At 34.6% G+C, this 20,440-nt stretch overlaps 1 protein-coding gene across 3 annotated transcripts; it reads left to right on the top strand.

The window, feature by feature from the left end:
* Positions 1–1,172: 1,172 nt before the first annotated feature.
* On the top strand, positions 1,173–20,297 carry LOC109076298 (myocyte-specific enhancer factor 2A-like). 3 transcript variants are annotated; one of them, XM_042727214.1, is made up of 11 exons: positions 1,173–1,369; positions 8,166–8,345; positions 11,509–11,712; positions 14,244–14,378; positions 15,521–15,698; positions 16,180–16,239; positions 16,808–16,950; positions 17,080–17,106; positions 18,047–18,164; positions 18,257–18,383; positions 18,675–20,297. In XM_042727214.1, exons 2-11 carry the CDS (start codon positions 8,292–8,294, stop codon positions 18,925–18,927), a joined length of 1,299 nt encoding a protein of 432 aa, XP_042583148.1. In that variant the 5' UTR covers positions 1,173–1,369; positions 8,166–8,291; the 3' UTR covers positions 18,928–20,297. The 3 variants fall into 3 exon arrangements, with proteins under 3 accessions (XP_042583148.1, XP_018947568.1, XP_018947571.1); XM_019092023.2 differs by having other exon boundaries at positions 18,645–20,294; XM_019092026.2 differs by lacking the exon at positions 17,080–17,106 and having other exon boundaries at positions 18,645–20,293.
* Positions 20,298–20,440: the final 143 nt, after the last annotated feature.

The raw sequence follows: 20,440 nt of genomic DNA, 5'->3' as shown, positions 1-20,440 counted from the left end.
CAGTGTATCTGAGAATTGAAATGCGATCTTTAATGGTTTATTGACAGTATTTTACTCTTCTACTGCTCAAAGCTAAAGAAACACTTGCATTCAGTACCGTGCTTTCTGAAAATGCTCAAGCAACCTTTGCTTCAACTCTGTGTGTGTGTGTGTGTGTGTGTGTGTGTGTATATATATATATATATATATATATATATATATATAATTTATTTATTTAAAAATGATTTTCAGTCTATATGCATTTAATTTGGAAGTTGTTAAATTAATATATGCAAATATGATCATGTCTGATTGCTTGTGGAAATGGACTTTTCAGGTTGTTGTTTTGTTTTTTTTGTTTTTTTCTGTGTATGTTTGGTATGAAAAATGTAACGTGTACTGTAATATATTTTGCTGTATCTGACAATATAAATTCTCTGTGACAGGCCAACAGGTGTCTCTCCTGCCTGCTGTTCATCTTCTCACTAAAATTTCAGAAAATTACATTTAGTCATCTACAGTAAAGTAGATTCATAGTAGATTACTGTAAGGAGATTTTTTGAAAGTAATTTTCTATATCAATTTTTACTTTTCAAAACCTTTGATGGATGAATGGATAGATATGTGTTTTTATTAATTTTTTTCATATGTCTTCAAAATATGTTTATATAGTTATGCACAAATGTGTTTATTATTATTTGTGACCCTGGAGCACAAAACCAGTCGTAAGAAGCATGGGTATATTTGTAGTAATAGCTAACAAAACATTGCATGGGTCAAAATTATAGATTTTTCTTTTATGCCAAAAATCATTAGGATATTAAGTAAAGATCATGTTCCATGGAGATATTTTGTAAATGTCCTACTGTAAATATATCAAAACTTAATTTTTGATTAGTTATATGCATTGCTAAGAACTTCATTTGGACAATGGTTGCAAAAAAAATATATATATATATATATATATATATATATATATATATATATATATATATATATATATATATATATATATATTTTTTTTTTTTTTTTTTTTACCCTCAGATTCCAGATTTTCAAGTACTTGTATTTCAGTCAAATATTGTCCTATCCGATACCCTATAGTATGACACGTAATCTGGTGACACAGAAGCTCGAATCAATCAGTGTGTGTGTGTGTGTGTGTGTGTGTGTGTGTGTGTGTGTGTGAGGTGGGCTGGAAGGTCTCTGAAGGACACTGATGGAGGAGGGAGGAGCTGCCTGGGAGCTCTGGATCATCCAGCAGTGCATGCACGAGACCAGGAAAGACTGGAGATAATAGCACAGTGTTCATCAGTCCTCGTCTTTGAATCTGCGCCTTCGGTTTGCGCTTCTTTTGTCTTTCTCCAACTCTGAAAGCGTCCGCCTGAAGGTAAGAACTCAACTGCTCTCTGATACAGCAGCGTGGATTAAACCGCCTGCTGATGCACTGATCAGTCACATTAAGAAAGGTCATTTCACGTTGATTTAATTTGCCAAATTTATTCCCGTTAATAAATGAAGTTACGCGCAATTGTGTGACGTCACCCGTGCTCGGCTCGTGTTGAACGCGTCGCGTGATGTTGTTGGGATTACTAATGAAAAAAGATAGAAAGCAGAAAGTTACTGCCACTTTATTTTAAAACCTGGTTTTATTGAATTCCACTTCAGCCGTATAATAGCGCTATATTCTCGATATTTGCCATATCTAATACCAGTCCGTTTTGTAATTTCTCTTTTTTTATTATTATTTTTACATTTATTTAACAGGTATTTGCAGTATTTATCGACTTGTGATATAATAGAATATATAAATAATATACATTTAAGTATGCAATCACAAGGAATATGTAAGTAGAGTATATGTGAGCTTGGTTGTTAGATTTTACAGGCTTTTGCACTAATTGGCTAGATGTAATGTAACGTAGGCTATTAGATAAGAAAATATTAGAGGCATAGTGGCTTTTATGTGCATTTATTACTTTTCAAAATGAAGGCAAAAAGAGTAACTGTCAGTGTAAAGAAGTCTGAAACATCTTACATCTATCACAACAGGTCAGTTTACTTCAAGTATGCTCCCAGATGCATCAATTTGGGAGTTTTAAGAGTCGAGGACCAATGTCATGACATTAATCTCTTTCTGACACACTTTTCAGGCTGCATTTGACCACTTCAGATTTTCAGTTCACCTAGACTAGCTCAGCATTTGTAATCTATTTAGACTTAATAGTTATACTGGCCCTTTAAAACATGTATGTTGTTTATATGTGTAATTTTATGTTTAATCCATTACATTTATTTAAGAGCTTGTCTAATCTAACATATGCATGTGTTTAAGTAATACAATCATACCTTTCAGATGTGTTTTAGAATTGTCTGTACTTCAGAAGAAAGCACTGCATGCTCACATGGGGTCAAATTCAAAAACAGAGCCATAAACCTCTGGCTGCCTTCTACCTGACCGCCGCTCCACATGTTTGAAACTAAATAAATTAACCATCTTTCAGAAATTATACTCGATAAATACAGAAATCAAATAGAATTGTCTCTAAATATTAGCTCCCCAGTTTGGCTTCCTGCAGTCCCATGAAGCTTGCTTTTGTGAAGCGTAAATAGAAACGTCTGCGCTTTGCCAAATCAAACTGTACATTAGATTTGAGGAAGGAGCACGAGTGCGCTTTATTAGACTGACTGTTAAGATTCAGTGATCGCGGCCAAACATGAGGGCTTGAGGGTTGGCGCTGTGCCTCTGGGATTCGACTGCCAACTGCTCTAGCTGTCTGGCAATGCTTAAAATACAGTATAATACAGGATACAATTCTGTTGTGAGCCACAAGTCATATTGTGTTATTACATCTAGCAAAGTTTTAGAACTATAGGGACCAATTTGCTCAAAATAACTTCTTTATAATAAGACGTTACTCAATAAACACAAACACAAACCAAAATCAAATTCATAAATCAACACCACATCTGCTGTTTTTTAATATGCTTAAAGACAAACCATGTGCAAATTCATCATTCAACACTATTGTTGAGCATTTTCTTCTAGATAGAAGAAATTTATATTGTAGATTTATATCGAGGCCAGACGTGAAGAAATTATTTTCATTAAACATTTAAATATATTGTTTTGATTACCAAAGATGAGTTTTAAGAAATCAAATTAGTGATTGCAGGGGGACTTTAAAGGGATACTCCACCCCAAAATGAAAATTTTGTCATTAATCACTTACCCCCATGTCGTTCCAAACCCGTAAAAGCTTTGTTCGTCTTCGGAACAGAATTTAAGATATTTTGGATGAAAACCGGGAGGCCTGTGACTGTCCCATAGACTGCCAAGTAAATAACAGTGTCAAGGTCCATAAAAGGTATGAAAGTCATCGTCAGAATACTCCATCTGCCATCAGTCATGCAATCTGGTTTATATGAAGTGACGGGAACACTTTTTGTAAGCGAAGAAAACAAAAATAACGCCTTTATTCCACAATTCCTTTGTAAGCAGTCTCCTCTGTGTCTCTCCATCTCACTGTATGCTGTGTATGCTCTTCTGTATCATCCGCGCCACATGGATTCGCTGTTTCTATGTGTATTTAGCTTTGATTTGAAAGAAAACAGTGCATCCTTGTGGCGCAGATGACACAAAAGAGCATACGCAGCATATGGTGATAAGGAGAGACACAGTATTTATTTGGCAGTCTATGGGACAATCACAGGCCTCCCGGTTTTCATCCAAAATATCTTAAATTGTGTTCCGAAGATGAACGAAGCTTTTATGGGTTTGGAACGACATGGGGGTAAGTGATTAATGACAAAATTGTTATTTTGGGGGGGAGTTTTCCTTTAAGATTAGTTTGTGAGAATTTCATTTTTATGGTGATTTATTACCTAAAACAGTTCATGCAAGATTTCATCAGCTTAAACTCAAGTGAGGCAAGTGATTTCTATTGAAATTTGCCTGCAAAATATAAAAGAGCGATAGTAAATGTGATGATGGGAATTTTCTTTATTATTACATGGCTTTCTTCAGTGGCCTACTTGATTTAGTGCCATTCTGCGGTTAATTTATTTTTGCATAATGCCTGTCGGTAATTTACTGTTGGAAACGGCAACCAATTTCTTAGTTTTGGTGGTGTCTTTCTTCTCATGTTATAAAATAGGCCTAATTTATATCCAAATTAGTATTTTATATCTATTTATTTGGTGAATGACCATCTAATAAGCATGATAATGTACAGTCAGCGTGTTATAAGGGTGGTATAAGGGGTTGATTTTGTGATAATGACCAGCTAAACTGAGATTTAGAATCAGATCAAATCTGACTCATTTAAGTTCAGTTCCATTCATATGTTCACTCCCCTCATATTTGTCATCTGTTGTATCTTTTTACTTTCCTTGTTGATATGGAGGATCACATGAGGTTTCCTGATCTAACTGGAGTTACAGTAGTTGGCTTAGTCTTCTTTTAGTCCTATTCCTCAAAGCAATCCTCTCTAGATCTGTTAAGGATCTTTGGTGTGACCTTTGACCCAGTAATAGTAGTATTGCATAACGGTTCACATTTTTCTATCATTTTATGGATCCGACAAATAGGTTTCTGCAAGGAAAGGGAGATTACGTTGTCTCTGTAAAATAAATTGCTTTTATATTTTATGAGAAAACTGTTCTCGTATACGTTGCTCCGTTAGAGAGTTGAGGGTTTGTTGTCTTTTGCTGTTAGAGGTTTGTTAGGAATTCTTTCCATCCAAGCTGAATTTTCCATAAACTGCGCTTTGTTCACACTGCTAGTATTTCAGATTTGGTTTTTTGAATCTAATGTTTAGGACTGACTGTATGAAATCATATCAGTTCGTTCAAACAGTGCAGTCAATATTTGGTTTATCTACTCCAGTTGCAATGCCTAAAGACTTTCATCTGGAACTTCTCAGTGTGGAAAGTCAGTGTTTGATTTGAGCACATAATACGACACAAAGTAGAAATGGTTTCAGGTCGAGACATTCTTCATTCAAACTAATTCAGAGACAGCATGAGATTAGCGTACATTAGTTCTCAGCGTGAGCTTTATGATATCATGAAGAAGCACAGCAGGATGGAGTCTGTCAGTAGCTCTTATGTCTGGGACTCAGCAGGGATTCTTTGGTTGTTGTGTGCTTAAGTCCTAACATAAATAGGAAGCGTTCTATTTGCTGGAAGGGCAGAATATTAACGACAGAGCAAAAACAAATCTGAGGAGATATTCTTGCAAAAATCCTTTTAGAACCTGTAAGGAATAGGCTTCTGGGGATATTTGGCAGATCTTATTAAACGTGTTTTTTATATGTAAGACAAGGTTGACTGGGCTTTATTTAATGACTTTTTTAGTTTCATTAATTTAATCAATGACTTGTTGTGCCATTATTTTTTTTTTTTTTTTTTGAAAATTTGCTGGATGATTTCTTTAAATTTTGTATTTAAAGTGTACACATTCTTTTCTAATTTTTATTTTATATTGCACAGTTGCAACTTTATATCTGAAAATCGTGACTATATGGGACTCATATTTTGACATTTATTTCACAATTGCAAAAAATGCTTCTCATAATTGTGACTTTATATCTCTCATTCTGAATTAATATTTTACAAATGTGAATTTAAAGACATACACTTTCAGTTTTCAGTTTTTTTTTTCGAAAGCATAAAAATAGGTAATACTTTTATTCAGCAAAGGCACATTAAATTGATTAAAAGTGACAGTAAATACATTTATAAAAAACATTTACATTTCAAATAAATGTACTTTTGAACTTTTTTTTAAATCAAAGAATACAGAAAAAAAGACAATTTCTGCAAATATTTAAAGCAGCTGTTTTCAATATTAATAACAAAAAGAAATGTTTATTGGGCAGCAAATCAGCTGAAATTTTAGCTTTGCATCACAGGAATAAATTACATTTTAAAATGTGTATTAAAACAGAAAGCAGCTGTTTTAAATCATATAATATTTCACTGTATTATTATTTTTTACAGTGAATAAATCAAATAAGTGCAGCCTTGGTGAGCATAAGAGACCTCTATCAAAATGTTGAAATGTACTATAAACGTAATCCAAACTGGCTATTTACAGAAGTTCATCGGGCTGTTGCGAGTTATAAAAAAAACAGTCCAGAACTCATACAGTTAAATCCTGATTACATTTCCAAAAAGTCAAGAAACTCAATGTTTTGTAAAGCAACCCGTCTGAATACATCTACAAAAATGAATGTTTCTGACAGTAATGACATGAAACAATGTAGTTAAATTACATCATAATAGAAATAACTGCTTATGCAGATCTTCTTGAATAGCAAAAACAAAGAAATAAGACACATGAGGCCCCTGAAGCCAGATGTTTTGCAGAACGTAGCTGTGTCAGCCTGCATTTATTATGGAAACAATCACACAACCCTTAATTACTAGACAAGGCCTAGTAGGTTGGATGCAGTCGTCCTCATATAAGACCACAGGGTATAATGCCATGTCCATGTTTTGTGTAGTGATTTATAGTAAAAATAATTTATGTAAGGAGGCCAGACATTTACTCCGCTCCAGAGCACGGCTATAAGCAAGATTATGTCATGTCTGTGTTCTGTGAGTGTGACAATGCCAGTTGTGTTTCTGACTGAATCGCATTGGTCTGCTGGAAACATTTATCTGTTTTAGTCACTCGTTGTAAATGGTGTTCATTTTTATCTGTGCAGCAGCGCATCTTTCAGTTCCTTTCATGAGAGTGTCGATGAATTAAACAGACTATGTGAGAATGGAACTCAAATTAGTGATGATTTGTTTCTAGTAATGATTAGTGATGATTTGTTTCTAGTAATGATTAGTGATGATTTGTCTCATTTGAGTTGGTTCTTTCTAGTGATTCAGTCAAACCGATTCACAAAGCCTTTGGAAGTGAAGTACTGGTGATTTATGTTAAATAACTGCTTATTATATATATATATATATATATATATATATATATATATATATATATATATATATATAAAATATATATAAAAAATATATATAGAAGCAGTATGCACCAAATGAACCAAACATGCTTGTTGTTTGCATTTCAGGAAAAGTGGTGTTTCATAAACCACAGATGCAAACTCTCTTTAACAGGAAAATATAACTATGCAAAGTACATTAATGCAAATCCTGGATGGCATAAGAGTTACAGTGTGTTTCACCGACATTCATTCTTAAATTTTGCATGATGAATCTCTTAGCATTTGAATAGAATATCATTCCTGCATGCATTCCCTCTCTTTTACCATAGATAAATTATTAACAATGAAACATTATAAATATTGTCTTGTGAAATAAAACGTCATTTTTACACAATATGTATATTTAAAATATTTTATTTTTATTCCAATTCAATTTTAAACATACAGTCTTAGTAAATAGGCCTATACAACTTATAGGTATCCCTGTAGCTCAAACAGGGAATGCATAAATTGATTTTAAAAACTGTATACTTTGATTGCTTGATTGCAGTTTATGTTGCTTTTAATAAAAGAGTGAAATACGAAATGTGAATTTGAATGTACAATCCTAAACATACAAGATACAAAATGTAAAAGCATTGCTAAAATATACAGTGTTGTTTTACAGCATTGGGTCCTTCTTCTTTGTTTCACTTAGACAGAGTTGATAGATCATACGTAAGGCATCTCGTTGGTTGCCCTGGTAACTGTGGAGATGAGCGGGAAGGTGTGAAAGTGCAGGAATATGGGTGTTGTTCCTTTGTCTTCCATCAGATCTCAAGATCTGCTCCTTCACTGAGAACATCAGGCAGGAATTCTCTAACAACAGGGCTTTGAGCAGAGGAACTGCTTTAAAAAGCCATTGGAGCCACTTTTTAGTTCTTATGAGCTCCAGAAATAGTTGGAGTGCTATATTTTTGATCTTTTCTTATATTTCTTAGGAAGCATTCTGAGTGAGGAGTAAATACAAGAGGTACTGAGAGGTAATGACAGGCTGTGATGTGTCAGATTTATGTGGGATTGTGGTAGATTATGTGCACTAGTAGCTGCATGATGTGGTTTTAATGGGAAATAAGATGGCTTGAATCCATGTTAATGAGAAATACGGTTACATTCGGTTACTGTTAAATTCTGTACATTTCCATAAAAGATTTGTTTTTCATCATGCATAACATCTCCTTGCATCTCTTGCAGGTTCTGGTGAAGAATGCAGAGAGGAGGTGTTTTCTTACGACGCAGTAAAACCAAAACATAATCTATCATAATCACTGAAGAGTAAAGAGGATTCTGATTTGTAAAGATAGACAGAAGGAAGTGACAATGGGACGAAAGAAGATCCAAATTACTCGCATAATGGATGAGAGAAACAGACAGGTGAGATGAAGATGTCTGCTGCATGAATCCAGACTAACACTGTAGTAAAAATTCAAAATGTTAGGTGCTTTCCAAATCAGCTACTAGATGTTATAGATAAATGTGCATTTAATTTCAGTCATTTGTGAAAAAAAAAATCTAATATATACACAACTCTTATTCAGCAAGAATGCATTAAATTGACCAAATTTGACAGTAAAAGCATTTATTATGTTACAAGAGAGTATTTTCAAATAAATACACATTTAACTTCCTATTCATTACATAATTATTTTAAAATTGTATCACGGTTTCCACAAAAATATTAAGCAGCACAACATTGATATTAAAAAGAAATGTTTCTTGACTGATTTCTGAAGGATCACATGACACTGAAGACTGGAGTAATGGCTGACCAAAATCAGCTTTGCCATCACAGGAATAAATTAGATTTCATAATATACTGTAATATAAAACATGTATTATAAATTGTAATAATATATCATGATATTACTGTTTTTTATTGTATTTGATTGATCAAAATATTGCAGCCTTGGTGAGCATAAGAGACCTCTTTATCTTTAGAAATCTGACTTTGTGAACTGTAGTGTATTTTTGCTGTAGAGTCTCTAGATATCAGCATTAATTATAAATTAGTATAACTAGTTCTTGCTCAGAACTGGTTCCATTTTTTTAATAACCGAATTAAAACAAACATGACCTTTGCAATTGATTCACGAGCAGGTAACTATTATAAACCGCATTATTTGAAGGAATTGGTCAGAAACAGAGAAACATTTATGTTATAAGTTTGAAATGATTCAGTGACTTATTCAATGACTCGGTTTCAGTTAGTTTTGTAGTGCTTCCTTTAAAGGGTTAAAAACGGAATTGTTAAGCATTCAGAATAATTCATAAATAATCCATAATCAACTTAATCTGTAATCACTGGAAAAAAAAAAAATGTATGACTTGAAGATTTCTTATAAATCATCTTTGTAGACCACTGGAGCAGTAGGAACGTCCCACACCTTCATTCCTTACATACATTGATTTATAGCTGTTCACATATTCGCTCAGGAGCGCCCCGTGTCTCTTAAGCGTGTTTAATGAATGTACAGGTCAGACTCGGGGTCTGTCGTGGTGGGACCGGGCTGACCCTCCTCCATGCGTCTGCACACAGGAGCTCTTGTCTGGGTTCCTCAGCGGGCTGCAGTCCCTGTGGTGTGGTCGCAGTAATTAGAGCAGTTCTGGGCTCCACATCTCTCATTAGGACACTGGTCAGTCTGAGGGCTTGTACAGTGTCTCTCTCTGCCCCTGACGGCCATCACTCACAGCAAAACCACAGGGACAGGCCTGGATTTACCCAGTCTGCACTGGGATCTAAATTTAAAACACCAGCCCGCACCACAAACCCTCTCTAGTCTGGGCGCTCTTGTTCGGGAGAGTGTTTTTGGTACACACAGTGTTTTTGATCAGTGATTTACACTGAAGGTTTTTAGTCAGTGACATACATATGTACGTAGAAATAGGTTCCTGTGTACATGAATAATTCCTCTGTACTGTATGTTGTTGGGTTGGTGTTAGTTTACTATGAAGTTGAAGGCCTTGATATATTTTAAGTGATTGCATGATGTGACTTCCTGTTAGCATTATCATTAGAAAAAACGTTTGCTGTTACCATATGTTTTTAATGTTTGAATCTTATGTTGACCAAGGTAATAGTAACACTTAATATTGTGAAATATTATTACAGTTTTAAATAACTGTTTGCTATTTGAATATATTTGAAAATGTCATTTATTCCTGTGATGCAAAGCTGAATTTTTCAACATCATTACTCCAGTCTTCAGTGTCACATGATGCTTCAGAAATCATTTTAAATATGCAGATTTTCCATTCAGTTTACATTTATTATTATTATTATTATTAATGTTGAGAATGGTTGTGTGGAAACAGGAATCTTTAATGAATAGAAACTTCAAAAGAACAGCATTTATTATCAATAGAAATCATTTGTAACATTATAAATGTCTTTAGTGTCACTTTTGTCAATTTAATGTGTTGAATAAAAGTATTAATTTCTTTCAGAAATTTTACTGACCCCAAACTTTGAAGTGGTACTGTACATGATAGTACATCAGATGGTAATTGCATGGTATATATGCCATCTGAGTACTGTATTTATATATGTACTGTATACTGTATGTATATTGTACTCCAAAGTGTAAATAACATAGCATAAGAACAATATCCAGGAAAACATGGTATTGCCTTACTTCACTTATTAAAAAAAAATTACATGTACCATGATTGTATTCCTGGAAGTATCGTGGAGTACAATGTTTAAAAAGTACATTTGTACTGGCATTTTTTTCTTCTTATGGTATTTTGGTACTGGTGTCTTTCCATTTTAATATATTATGTTGTTGTTTTCATTCTTTTTGACTCTGATTACTATCGGTCCACATTGTACATAACTTGACTGTAGTTTGGTTGAAATTGTTTTCTTATCCAAAAGCATTAATCAATCCTCTGTAAGAGTCTCTGGAACGCTGCGTTTGAGCATTTCTAATGTGATTTTACACTGTGACATTGACAACAAACACTGAAAGAGTTTGTTCTCAGTGTTTTATGTACTGCTGTAAGAATCTGACCCTCAGCTGTGAAGTGGCAGCAGGCTTGGGATTCCTCAGGGAGGGTGATAATTGGCAGGAAACATGAGATGATCTGGCAACCCTGACAGCTGGACTTCTTCCCATACTATTAATGAGCATACACTCAGAAATAAAAAGTGGTACAGTACCATAGTAGTTTCTGTAAGAGTATTAAAAGCTTGAAGTTGTATTAAATATTACATATACTGCCATTTAAAAGTCAGATGATAAAACATAAAGTAAAAGCATTAACATTGTGAAATTATTACAAAGTTAAAAGCATTGTTTTGGAAATTGTATGTTTTTTCTGGATTCTTTAATTAATGGAATGTTGAAAATAGCATATTTAAATGTTGTTATTACATACATAATTTGTTTCCATAATCTAGCTTTTGTTTGGACAAAATCAATTATAACTAATTCAGTCAACAGTGAACAGATTTTGATCAAGTTACTGTACTTGAACTCTTTTTGATATCTGTGACCTCAAGGGCAATATTTCTAACCTTCTCCTGTCATTTTCCTAGGTGACGTTCACGAAGAGGAAGTTTGGTCTGATGAAGAAGGCGTATGAGCTCAGTGTTCTGTGTGACTGTGAAATAGCCCTGATTATCTTCAACCGCTCCAATAAGCTCTTCCAGTACGCCAGCACAGACATGGACAAGGTCTTGCTCAAGTACACAGAATACAACGAACCTCATGAGAGCAGAACCAACTCGGACATTGTAGAAGTAAGTGGCTACACACTTCAGTTGCTATTTGTTGTAATATAATTACCAGTGTTAAACTGACTGGTTTTAATGTGCTCCCATGTATATTGAAAAATGCTTTGCTGATCACAGATATCTCTTATGACGTATCACAGTAGTGATCTTCATGCATTCTGAATCTTATGACCTATATCTGATCTCACAGAACGGCCTTTAACAGATTACACTAATGCATGTAGTAGCAGTAGCATCTGGAGATGCGGGCTGCTTTTATTGTTTCTGTAATACAGTTAGTGAACAGTTGGGCCACATTTCAAGCATGCAGACTGAAGTAATTATAGATCACTGTCTTCAGTGAGGCATGTGCTCAAATTACATCTTCATTTTCACATGCATTTGCTCTATTTACTATTAACATGTGATGCTAGCCAAGGTTATTCTGTGCTTTTCCTTTTACCATGTTATATAGGCAATTGTTATCTGTGATTACATTGATTTATTATTGCTTTCATCGAAAGCAGCTCATATGCCACCTATCAGAAGTTTGTATTATGATTTTTTATTGCTTTTGAAATAAGTCTCTTATGCTCACAAAGGCTGCATTTATTTGATCAAAAATACAGTAAAACAATAATATTGTAAAATAATATTAAAATAATTGTTTTCTATGAAAGCCTGTTTCTGCCACAGGATAAAAAATATAATTGTGATTTAAAAAAAAAAAAAATTAAATATCACAATTCTGAATTTTTTCTTTGCAATTCTAAGAATAAAAATCTTGCAAGAGTCAGAAAGTCAGAATTGTGGTATAAAAAGTCGCAATTATCTTTTATTATTTTGTATTCCATAGCGGAAGCAAAAAAAAAAACTCAGAATTCTGAAAAAAAAGTCATAATTGGAAAATGTAAAATCAGAATTCTTAGAAACAAAGTTAAAATTGCAAAATGTAAACTTAGATAAAATCTCAGAATTGCAAAATGTAAACTCGGAATTGCAAGGAAAAAAAACTCAAATCTGAGTTACATTTTGTTCTCAAAAAAAAAAAAACTTTTCACCAAAAATGCATTTTATTTTATTTGTAATTTTTTTTGTATGTGCGATATTTATTCGCAATAAGCAATGAGACTTTCTCTAGAGATAGCAGGTTTAAAGTGAATGCGTGTTCAGCGTCTAGCTATCCGCAGCTAAATGCTGGTGCTGAAGTCATGTGAACAGATTTTGTGTGAGTGGTGCTAATTGGTTGTAGCTAAAAATAAGGATCCAGTCTTATCCAACATTCATACTGAGGAAACCTGAGATACTATCAGTCAAGGACGTGGCTTTTTTGGCGAGTGCTGCTCTCATTAGCCTCCATTAATCACAAATCGCTTACGTATACCAGAAATGCATTTCTGAATCAGAATTTTGTGTCTCACATTAGCGTAAACACTTACTACTGAGCTTGTGATTTACAGTATATTAGCATGTCATATAGCCTATAGGAACTTTGAGCTTAGTTGCCACTTTAATTTGATATTCAGATATAATATGCATCCAAATATAAATTATTTTAAAGATCGCTTTATGTGTCATGTGTCTCCTCTACAGTTTATGAAGAGATTTAGTTGTGTAATTTTTGTGTTTTATTGGAGATCGGCCACAGCGGAACATTTCGCATTGATTACTGAATGACTGTATCTAGGAAATTGGTCATAAAGTGCATTAACTTCTTCAACCTGGATGTCCTGGAGCTGATGAGGATGATTAGAGTAGGGCAGATCCTCTCACTTTAGTCAGAATATTCACTGCATATCTTTTTGGTTTTGATTTCCATATTATTAGCGCATATATTTGTTTCCAGAATAATGGAGGATAAGAACCACCTAGCTGAACTCTTCAATCTCTATCTGAGTCTTAGGCCCAGTTCTAACATTAAAGCACAGAGTTACAGCATCACAGATGCCTGAGGATGAGATAGGCTTCTGATTTCCATTCACTCTCATGTCCTGCGCTTACACTTTTGCTTTAGCACTATAATATTCAATAATAGGTAGGAAAATATTCTGTATGGATATAATACCTTGATGACATTTGCCAAAATGAGCAGTATATAACTGAGTTAAATGTATGCAATATTGCATCCCATAATGCAATGTACTCGACTTGTCTTTTTTCATTTCCAGTGTGATAAGAGATCATAACTGGATGGCAATTGTTAAATAAAACATTCAATATGATGAGGTCACATGACAACAATATAAAACTCTATTATTAGAAACATAATAATGCCTACTTTTTTACTTCCCATTTAAAAAAATAAATAAAATTCAAGGTATACAGTGTAGCTGAATAATATATTTTGTATTTGGTTTATAGTTAATCTATTCTGTAATATGCCAATATTATGTCTGCAGTGTGCACTCCATCTGTTTATAGTAAAAGGTATTTTCAAAGAAGAAGAATTTGCATTTTTGTACTACTATCAGACTAGCCTTATATTTGTATATTGAAAATCCTAGTGAATGTTAGAGTTTTAATGCCATCAGACTGTTCTTCTTTGCTGCTCCTTACAGGTGCTGAACAAGAAGGAGCAAAGAGGTTGTGACAGCCCAGATCCAGAAGCTTCGTATGTCCTCACGCCTCACACGGAGGAGAAATATCAGAAGATTAATGAAGAGTTTGACAATATGATGAGAAATCACAAACTTGTAAGCAGTGTGATGCATGTTTTATGTCTTGGCATCCCTGTTAGACTACACTACTGTTCAAAAGTTTAGGATAGTAAAATGTTTTTTCCACTTCCCTTGTGCTCACCACACCACATCAGAAACTACATACTGTGTACTAACCACCTTAGCAACCACCTTAGCAACCACAGTACAGTACCCACCTACAGTAGGTAGCAACACTGTAAAAACAGCTAAAATACGTCCTTGCAACCATCCAGAACTCTAGCATTTGCACAGGTTATCACTACTAGTATCTGATTACATGTAATCTGGATTAGGTAATCAGATTCCAAAAATTAAGTACTTGTAATTAAATTATATTACATTTAAAAAGACATCCCATTATCGGATTACAGTTACCTTTTTTATGGATTACATGATTACGTATTATTCACACAGTAGCAGTAAATTATTCATAATTTATTGATTCACCCCTCTCCTTATTTGTATTTTTTTCATTTAAATTATTTTTTCTATATGAACCTACAGTTCCACTTATACACATGAGACTAATTATGCAAAGTGACTGAACACTAGCGAGCATAGCTGTGAAAAATGATGTCTTCATCATATCCAGTGACCTTTACTAATTATTAATATTGGAAGTCTGGACAAAAACATTTCAAACCTGGAAGACTTTGTCCATGAAATGTCATGTGTTCATGTTTATTAATGTTTGTTCATATAATGTAGTGAGTGATTCTCAAGGTTTTGACATTTTTATGATTTCATTAGCTTTTCATTAACACCCTACAGTTTTTTGTTTTGTTTTGTTTTTTTCACAAACCCTAGTTTGGTATACCCTGCAGTAATGTCATGTTCAATGCTTTTCTTGATATTGATAACCAAAAATGAAATATATGTTCTCTTATAGATTTTTTTTTTAATCAATATGATACACAATAATCACATTGAAGTCTTACTGAGAAACAAGTTGAGTGAAAAGTATTTAAAAAGTATTCAGAATGCATTACCTAACAAGTGTAATCCAGATTATGTGACTTACTACAAGTTTTGTAATCAGTAATGCACTACAATTTGTAAGTAATCTACCCAGCACTGCTACTAATCTAACGTATCCCTTCACATCTCTCTCACATCTTCTTCTTTGTCTCCATCAGCCGGCTGCTCCGGGTCAGCAGAGTTACTCGATACCGCTGACTTTGCCCGTCACCAACCCCACCACGCTGTCCTACAGCACAAACAGCGCTCTGGACACCCCAGTGTCCCTCAGCGGGACGAACATGCTGTCTCTGTCCTCCAACAGCCTCCAGAGCAACAACAGCACTGCTGTCATGGGTCAGTATCTACTGCACATCATTACCATCATTTTTGAATGTGATACCATCATGATGTGGTCTCCTCGACATGATACATGATAATGTGTGCTGTACAATAGTAATTCCATGTTATGTTTTGAAGAAGCTGGTGGTACAGTGGTTGATATTAATATTGCTTTGGTTCGGTCAAATCAGTCACACATCCAGTTGTTCCAAACCTGTAGAAATTTGCACCGCAAAAGAAGATATTTTGAAGAATGTTGGTTGATGGTAGCCATGGTATTTTTTCCCCCTACTATGGAAGTCAATGGCTACCATCAACTGTTTGGTTACCAACATTCTTCAAAATATCTTCTTTTGTGTCCAACGTCTGTAAGAAATGAATTCAGGTTTGAAACAACTTGAAGGTGAGTAAATGATGATTTTCATTTTTGGCTGAAGTGACACTTTTATCAGTCATGTGAAGGTTTTGTTTGTTTGATTGATTTTCATATGTTCAGATGGCATGCCAGGTTCTTCAGACGTCACTCTTCCAAATGGTGCACACTCCAGTCATGTGGGTAGGTACTTCATTTTTTGGTTAACTTATACAGTGTGCCTGAATGTAATGATAACGTTTCTCTGAGGTGTCAGTCTGTTTAAAGAACAAACATTAAACATGTGTTTTACTTCCCTGCATGCTGTGCGGTTCTTCTTACATGAGAGATAAAATTACAAACCCTTCACAATGTGAATGTCAATGTTTTTAAAGAGCTGGATATGTACATAATTTACTGTAATTTACTGTATAATGGGCATAAAGCCATCAAGTTTTTACTATCCTGTATTGCACTTATTTATGTTGCAGTATGTGTTTATACAATGTTTTTATTGTAGTTTTGATCAGATCAATGTAGCTTTGATAAACATAAGAGAGTCCTTCAAAGATTCAAAGAGCATTAAAAAAAGTCTTACTGATACCAAACTTTTAAATGGAACTGCCAGTAATATTATTAAATTTTTAAAACTCTTTTGTCATCATTGATCCTGCCCACCCAAGTTTTAAGTTTTTGACAACATCAGTGCACCGTTTTAATCTGTACCTCAGCCAAATTTTATTAATATCCCTTTTTGCTGTGCCTCATTCAGCTAATGGCTTTGTAGGCGGTTCAGAAGGAAACAGTGTGGGAAGAGTAATTTCTGCTAAATCTCAAGCGTCGTCTACATTGGGCCGCAAACCTGATCTCAGAGTGCTCATTCCTCCTGTGTGCAAGGGCACTGCTTCTGCACTGGTGAGAGTTTCTTTTGTCTGCCATCAGCTACAGATCCGTAATATGTCAGTGAAACATCCTGAAATCATTAGACAATGAGAAAGTATTGACCTGTCTGAAACTGTCCTTCCTTAAATCTATTTCTTGCAACCGCCAGAGGAAGGAGAGGAACATTTGGTAAGGGCAATTTGATAAAGTTGTATTCAGAAAAGCTTTTAAAAAATGACTCATTAACTAGGTCATAAAAAATGTAAGAAAATCGGCTGTCATACAGCTAGCTAATGTTATACAGTTAGATGCTGTGAGTCCATCTAGTGGTTCAGTGTAACATCACAGTCAAAGCTTACACTGTAACCTTCATAAACTGCTCCGTTTATGGTTAACTCAAAACTATATAATATTAACTGAAAACCTTGTCCCAAAGATTATTTAGACAATTAAGAGATATGTATATTGCTTTGTTCTGTTTTTTTGCTTTGTTTTGCTTTGTTTTGTTTTTTGCCGTTCTGTTCTGTTCTTTTATTTTATTTTTGTTTTGCTTTGTTCTGTTTTGTTTTATTGTTCTGTTCTGTTCAGTTTTCTTTTGTTGTTGTTTTGTTTTTTCTGGTCTGTTCTGTTTTTTTTTCTGTTCTTTTATTTAATTTAGTTTTGTTTTATTTTTTATTTGCTATGTTCTGTTCTGTTCTGTTCTGTTCTGTTTTGTTTTGTTTTGTGTTCTATTCTATTCCATTATGTTTATTTTATTATTTTGTTTTGTTTTGCTTTGTTCTGTTTTGTTTTTCATTTAATAAAGTGTCATTTAATCATTTTAAGTGTGGTTGAAGTTGCCCAAATTTGTTGTTGTTTATGTTAGCTGATTAGTGGCACTTATTCATAATATCAGCTCCAACTCTGCATTATTTTGCACAGTGATCTAGTTTAGTCTGCTTACTGTGACAGTGCAGTATGATATACCAACATCGATGGTGCTTAATATAAAATATTCAAAGGATTTCATTTTTGAGGAAAATATGAAAATGAATGAATAGGGAGCACATAATTTTACTGTCATCTGTTTTCCTCCACACGAATCAACCACTGTTGTTTGCACCATGTTCATTGTTTACTTGAACCTTAGAGAATAGACAACTCTCAGTCCAGCCAATCACTGAGCACACCCATGGTATCCGTGGCAACCCCCAGTCTACATCCCCAGGGCCTTGTGTACTCAGCCATGACATCATCTTTCACTACAGGTATATAATTGACCTATACATAATAAATCATCTAATAATACTTGATTCTGGATCTCATGACTCTGGTGAATGACTAGTTTACTATTTAACAGATTTTGCCTTGAGCGGTACAGAGCCCAGTTCTTTACATAGCTTCAGTTCACCAGATGCTGTCACATCAGGAACAGGGTCTTCATGGAAACACAGTCATCACGGCCAGCCAGGCTTCAGTGCCCAGAGGTGAGGATGTGGGATTGAGGTGTGATGCCACACTGTGGCATGCATTTCCTTCATTCATCTATTAGTGTTAAATTGTTAAACCACAGAAAGATTTTATAACTAACTTGAAATGTACTTCATACACTTTACATTACATCTGCTGAAAGAAAAATTGTTTCAGAGGGGGAATAGATTACAGGTACATACTGATCAAGGGTCCAGCTAAACGTCATACCAGTTTGAGAGTTTTTTGTTTTGTTTTTTGGCTTCTGACTCCATCAGCATCAAATCAGAGCCCATCTCCCCTCCCAGAGAGCGTGCCGGTCTCTCGCTGTACCCCACCATCCACACCAGACCTCGGCCCAGCTCCGGACAAGAAGTGGGCCGCTCCCCCGCTGAGAGCCTCAGTTCTTCCGGTAGTTCATATGAAGGTAGCGACCGTGAGGACCAGCGGCTGGACTCTCACCCAGGCACCACTACATCAGGACAAAGATCATCTCCAAAGACAGAGAGCCAGGAAGATCCCTCAGTCAAACGCATGCGCACAGACAGCTGGGTAACTTAGAGTGTCTTTTTTCAGATATGCAGACTGCTGTTGTGCAACAAACACAAAGTGCTGCTTTAGAAGTGTGCAGAGGTGTCTCTGAAAGGGAAATACAAAGACACTTATTGTAAATGAGTGCGTTTCGTTGTTCGTATTGTTATAGGATAACAATTTATATTGTTAAAAACCTAAGTTATGAAGTGAATGACACTGTTTTGTCAATAGAGGGTTAGCTTTGCTGCATTATTTGCAGTGTATTATTTCTTGCAAGCCAAATGTGTTTTTATCTTTTGTATTTTTTATCTGAGTCCTCAATCAAAGCCATATAAATATTGATAGGGATGCTGTTGTTTAGTGTATGTAGAGTTTGATGCCCTAGTGATCAATTTTATCTTTATTTTTTATATTTTTATGTTAAAACAAAACAAAATATGATTTTAAAAGTTTGAAATAGAAAACTTAAAAATTTTCCGTGGAGTGTTTACTTGTCTGTCAAGTTTTAGATGAACCTCAGGTATCTGCATTTCAATCATCAACTGGCAGCCAAATGACACTTTCAGTTCTTTCACAAGGTTTGTGGAGAACAGATGATAAAATGGCCCGAAAATGGTTGATTAATTAGATTTATTAATGTAACCACCTAGCAACGCCTCCGTGGGTGATAAAATGAGCTAATCATAAACTTGACTCTTGTACTTAAAACCACAATCCCTCTATAAGAGAAGACACTATAAACATGTCATTCACAAATAATACGTGAAGTAGATGTTTAATATCATTTATACAATGTATATACTGTTACTTTAAAATACCTGAAAACACAAGAAATATATAAGAAGTATTTAAATGTCTTTTATAGTGTTTTTTTATCCTTTATTCTGATTCTGCCGAATGTGATGGGAACAGTCGAGCTTAATAGCCATTTACTAGTTGTTTTGCGAACATTAAAATCACTGTCTCCAAAGAGACGCTTTGGTATTTTGCTGCTAATACCAGGTTTTATTTGACAGCTGTTCCTCTTTACTGACACAGTGTGTTTGTTAGGCCAATGTCCTCAAAATCTTCCTTCACGCCATATAAAACCAGTTTTCACCGATGCCAGTGCAATCCGTGGAACTCTGTTAGTTGTCTCAGTTTGTTCTCAGATCAAGCTGACCCCTTTGTTGTTTGTACACCATGATAAATGGCAATAAACATATTACTCACTTCTGTTGCTGTCTGTGCGGTTTAACTGCTTTAGAGATAAATAAGGTTTCATCTAATAATGATTAACTGGGTCATTCACGTCTGTAGAAGGTTGTTTATGGTATTTAACAGGATGTGAATTCTTTGATGATGTTTGAGGTTTTTTTTCCTCATCACCGCAGAAGTGTGCAGAGTTGACATTGTTCCCACCGGTTTCTCTCTCTCTCTCTCTTTTTTTTTTTTTTTTTGCACTGAACACTACTTGAAAGTCGTACATTAGTCAAAGGGATTTTCTTGAGTGATCAGAGCTCTTTGCATTATGTTTGTCGATTCATTTCTGCAAGAATGC

The sequence above is a fragment of the Cyprinus carpio genome, chromosome B7 (genome assembly GCF_018340385.1).
Source record: "Cyprinus carpio isolate SPL01 chromosome B7, ASM1834038v1, whole genome shotgun sequence".
Classification (NCBI taxonomy): Eukaryota; Metazoa; Chordata; class Actinopteri; order Cypriniformes; family Cyprinidae; genus Cyprinus; species Cyprinus carpio.
The sequence above is the reverse complement of the archived record's forward strand: the minus strand, read 5'-3'. Positions and strand labels throughout refer to the sequence as shown.

Coding starts and splice junctions, on each gene's coding strand:
- LOC109076298 (XM_019092023.2), top strand. CDS start 8,292: ATGGGACGAAAGAAGATCCAAATTACTCGCATAATGGATGAGAGAAAC. Junction 14,379..15,520: donor TGATGAGAAATCACAAACTT/GTAAGCAGTGTG, acceptor TGTCTCCATCAG/CCGGCTGCTCCGGGTCAGCA. Junction 17,107..18,046: donor AGGAAGGAGAGGAACATTTG/GTAAGGGCAATT, acceptor CTTGAACCTTAG/AGAATAGACAACTCTCAGTC.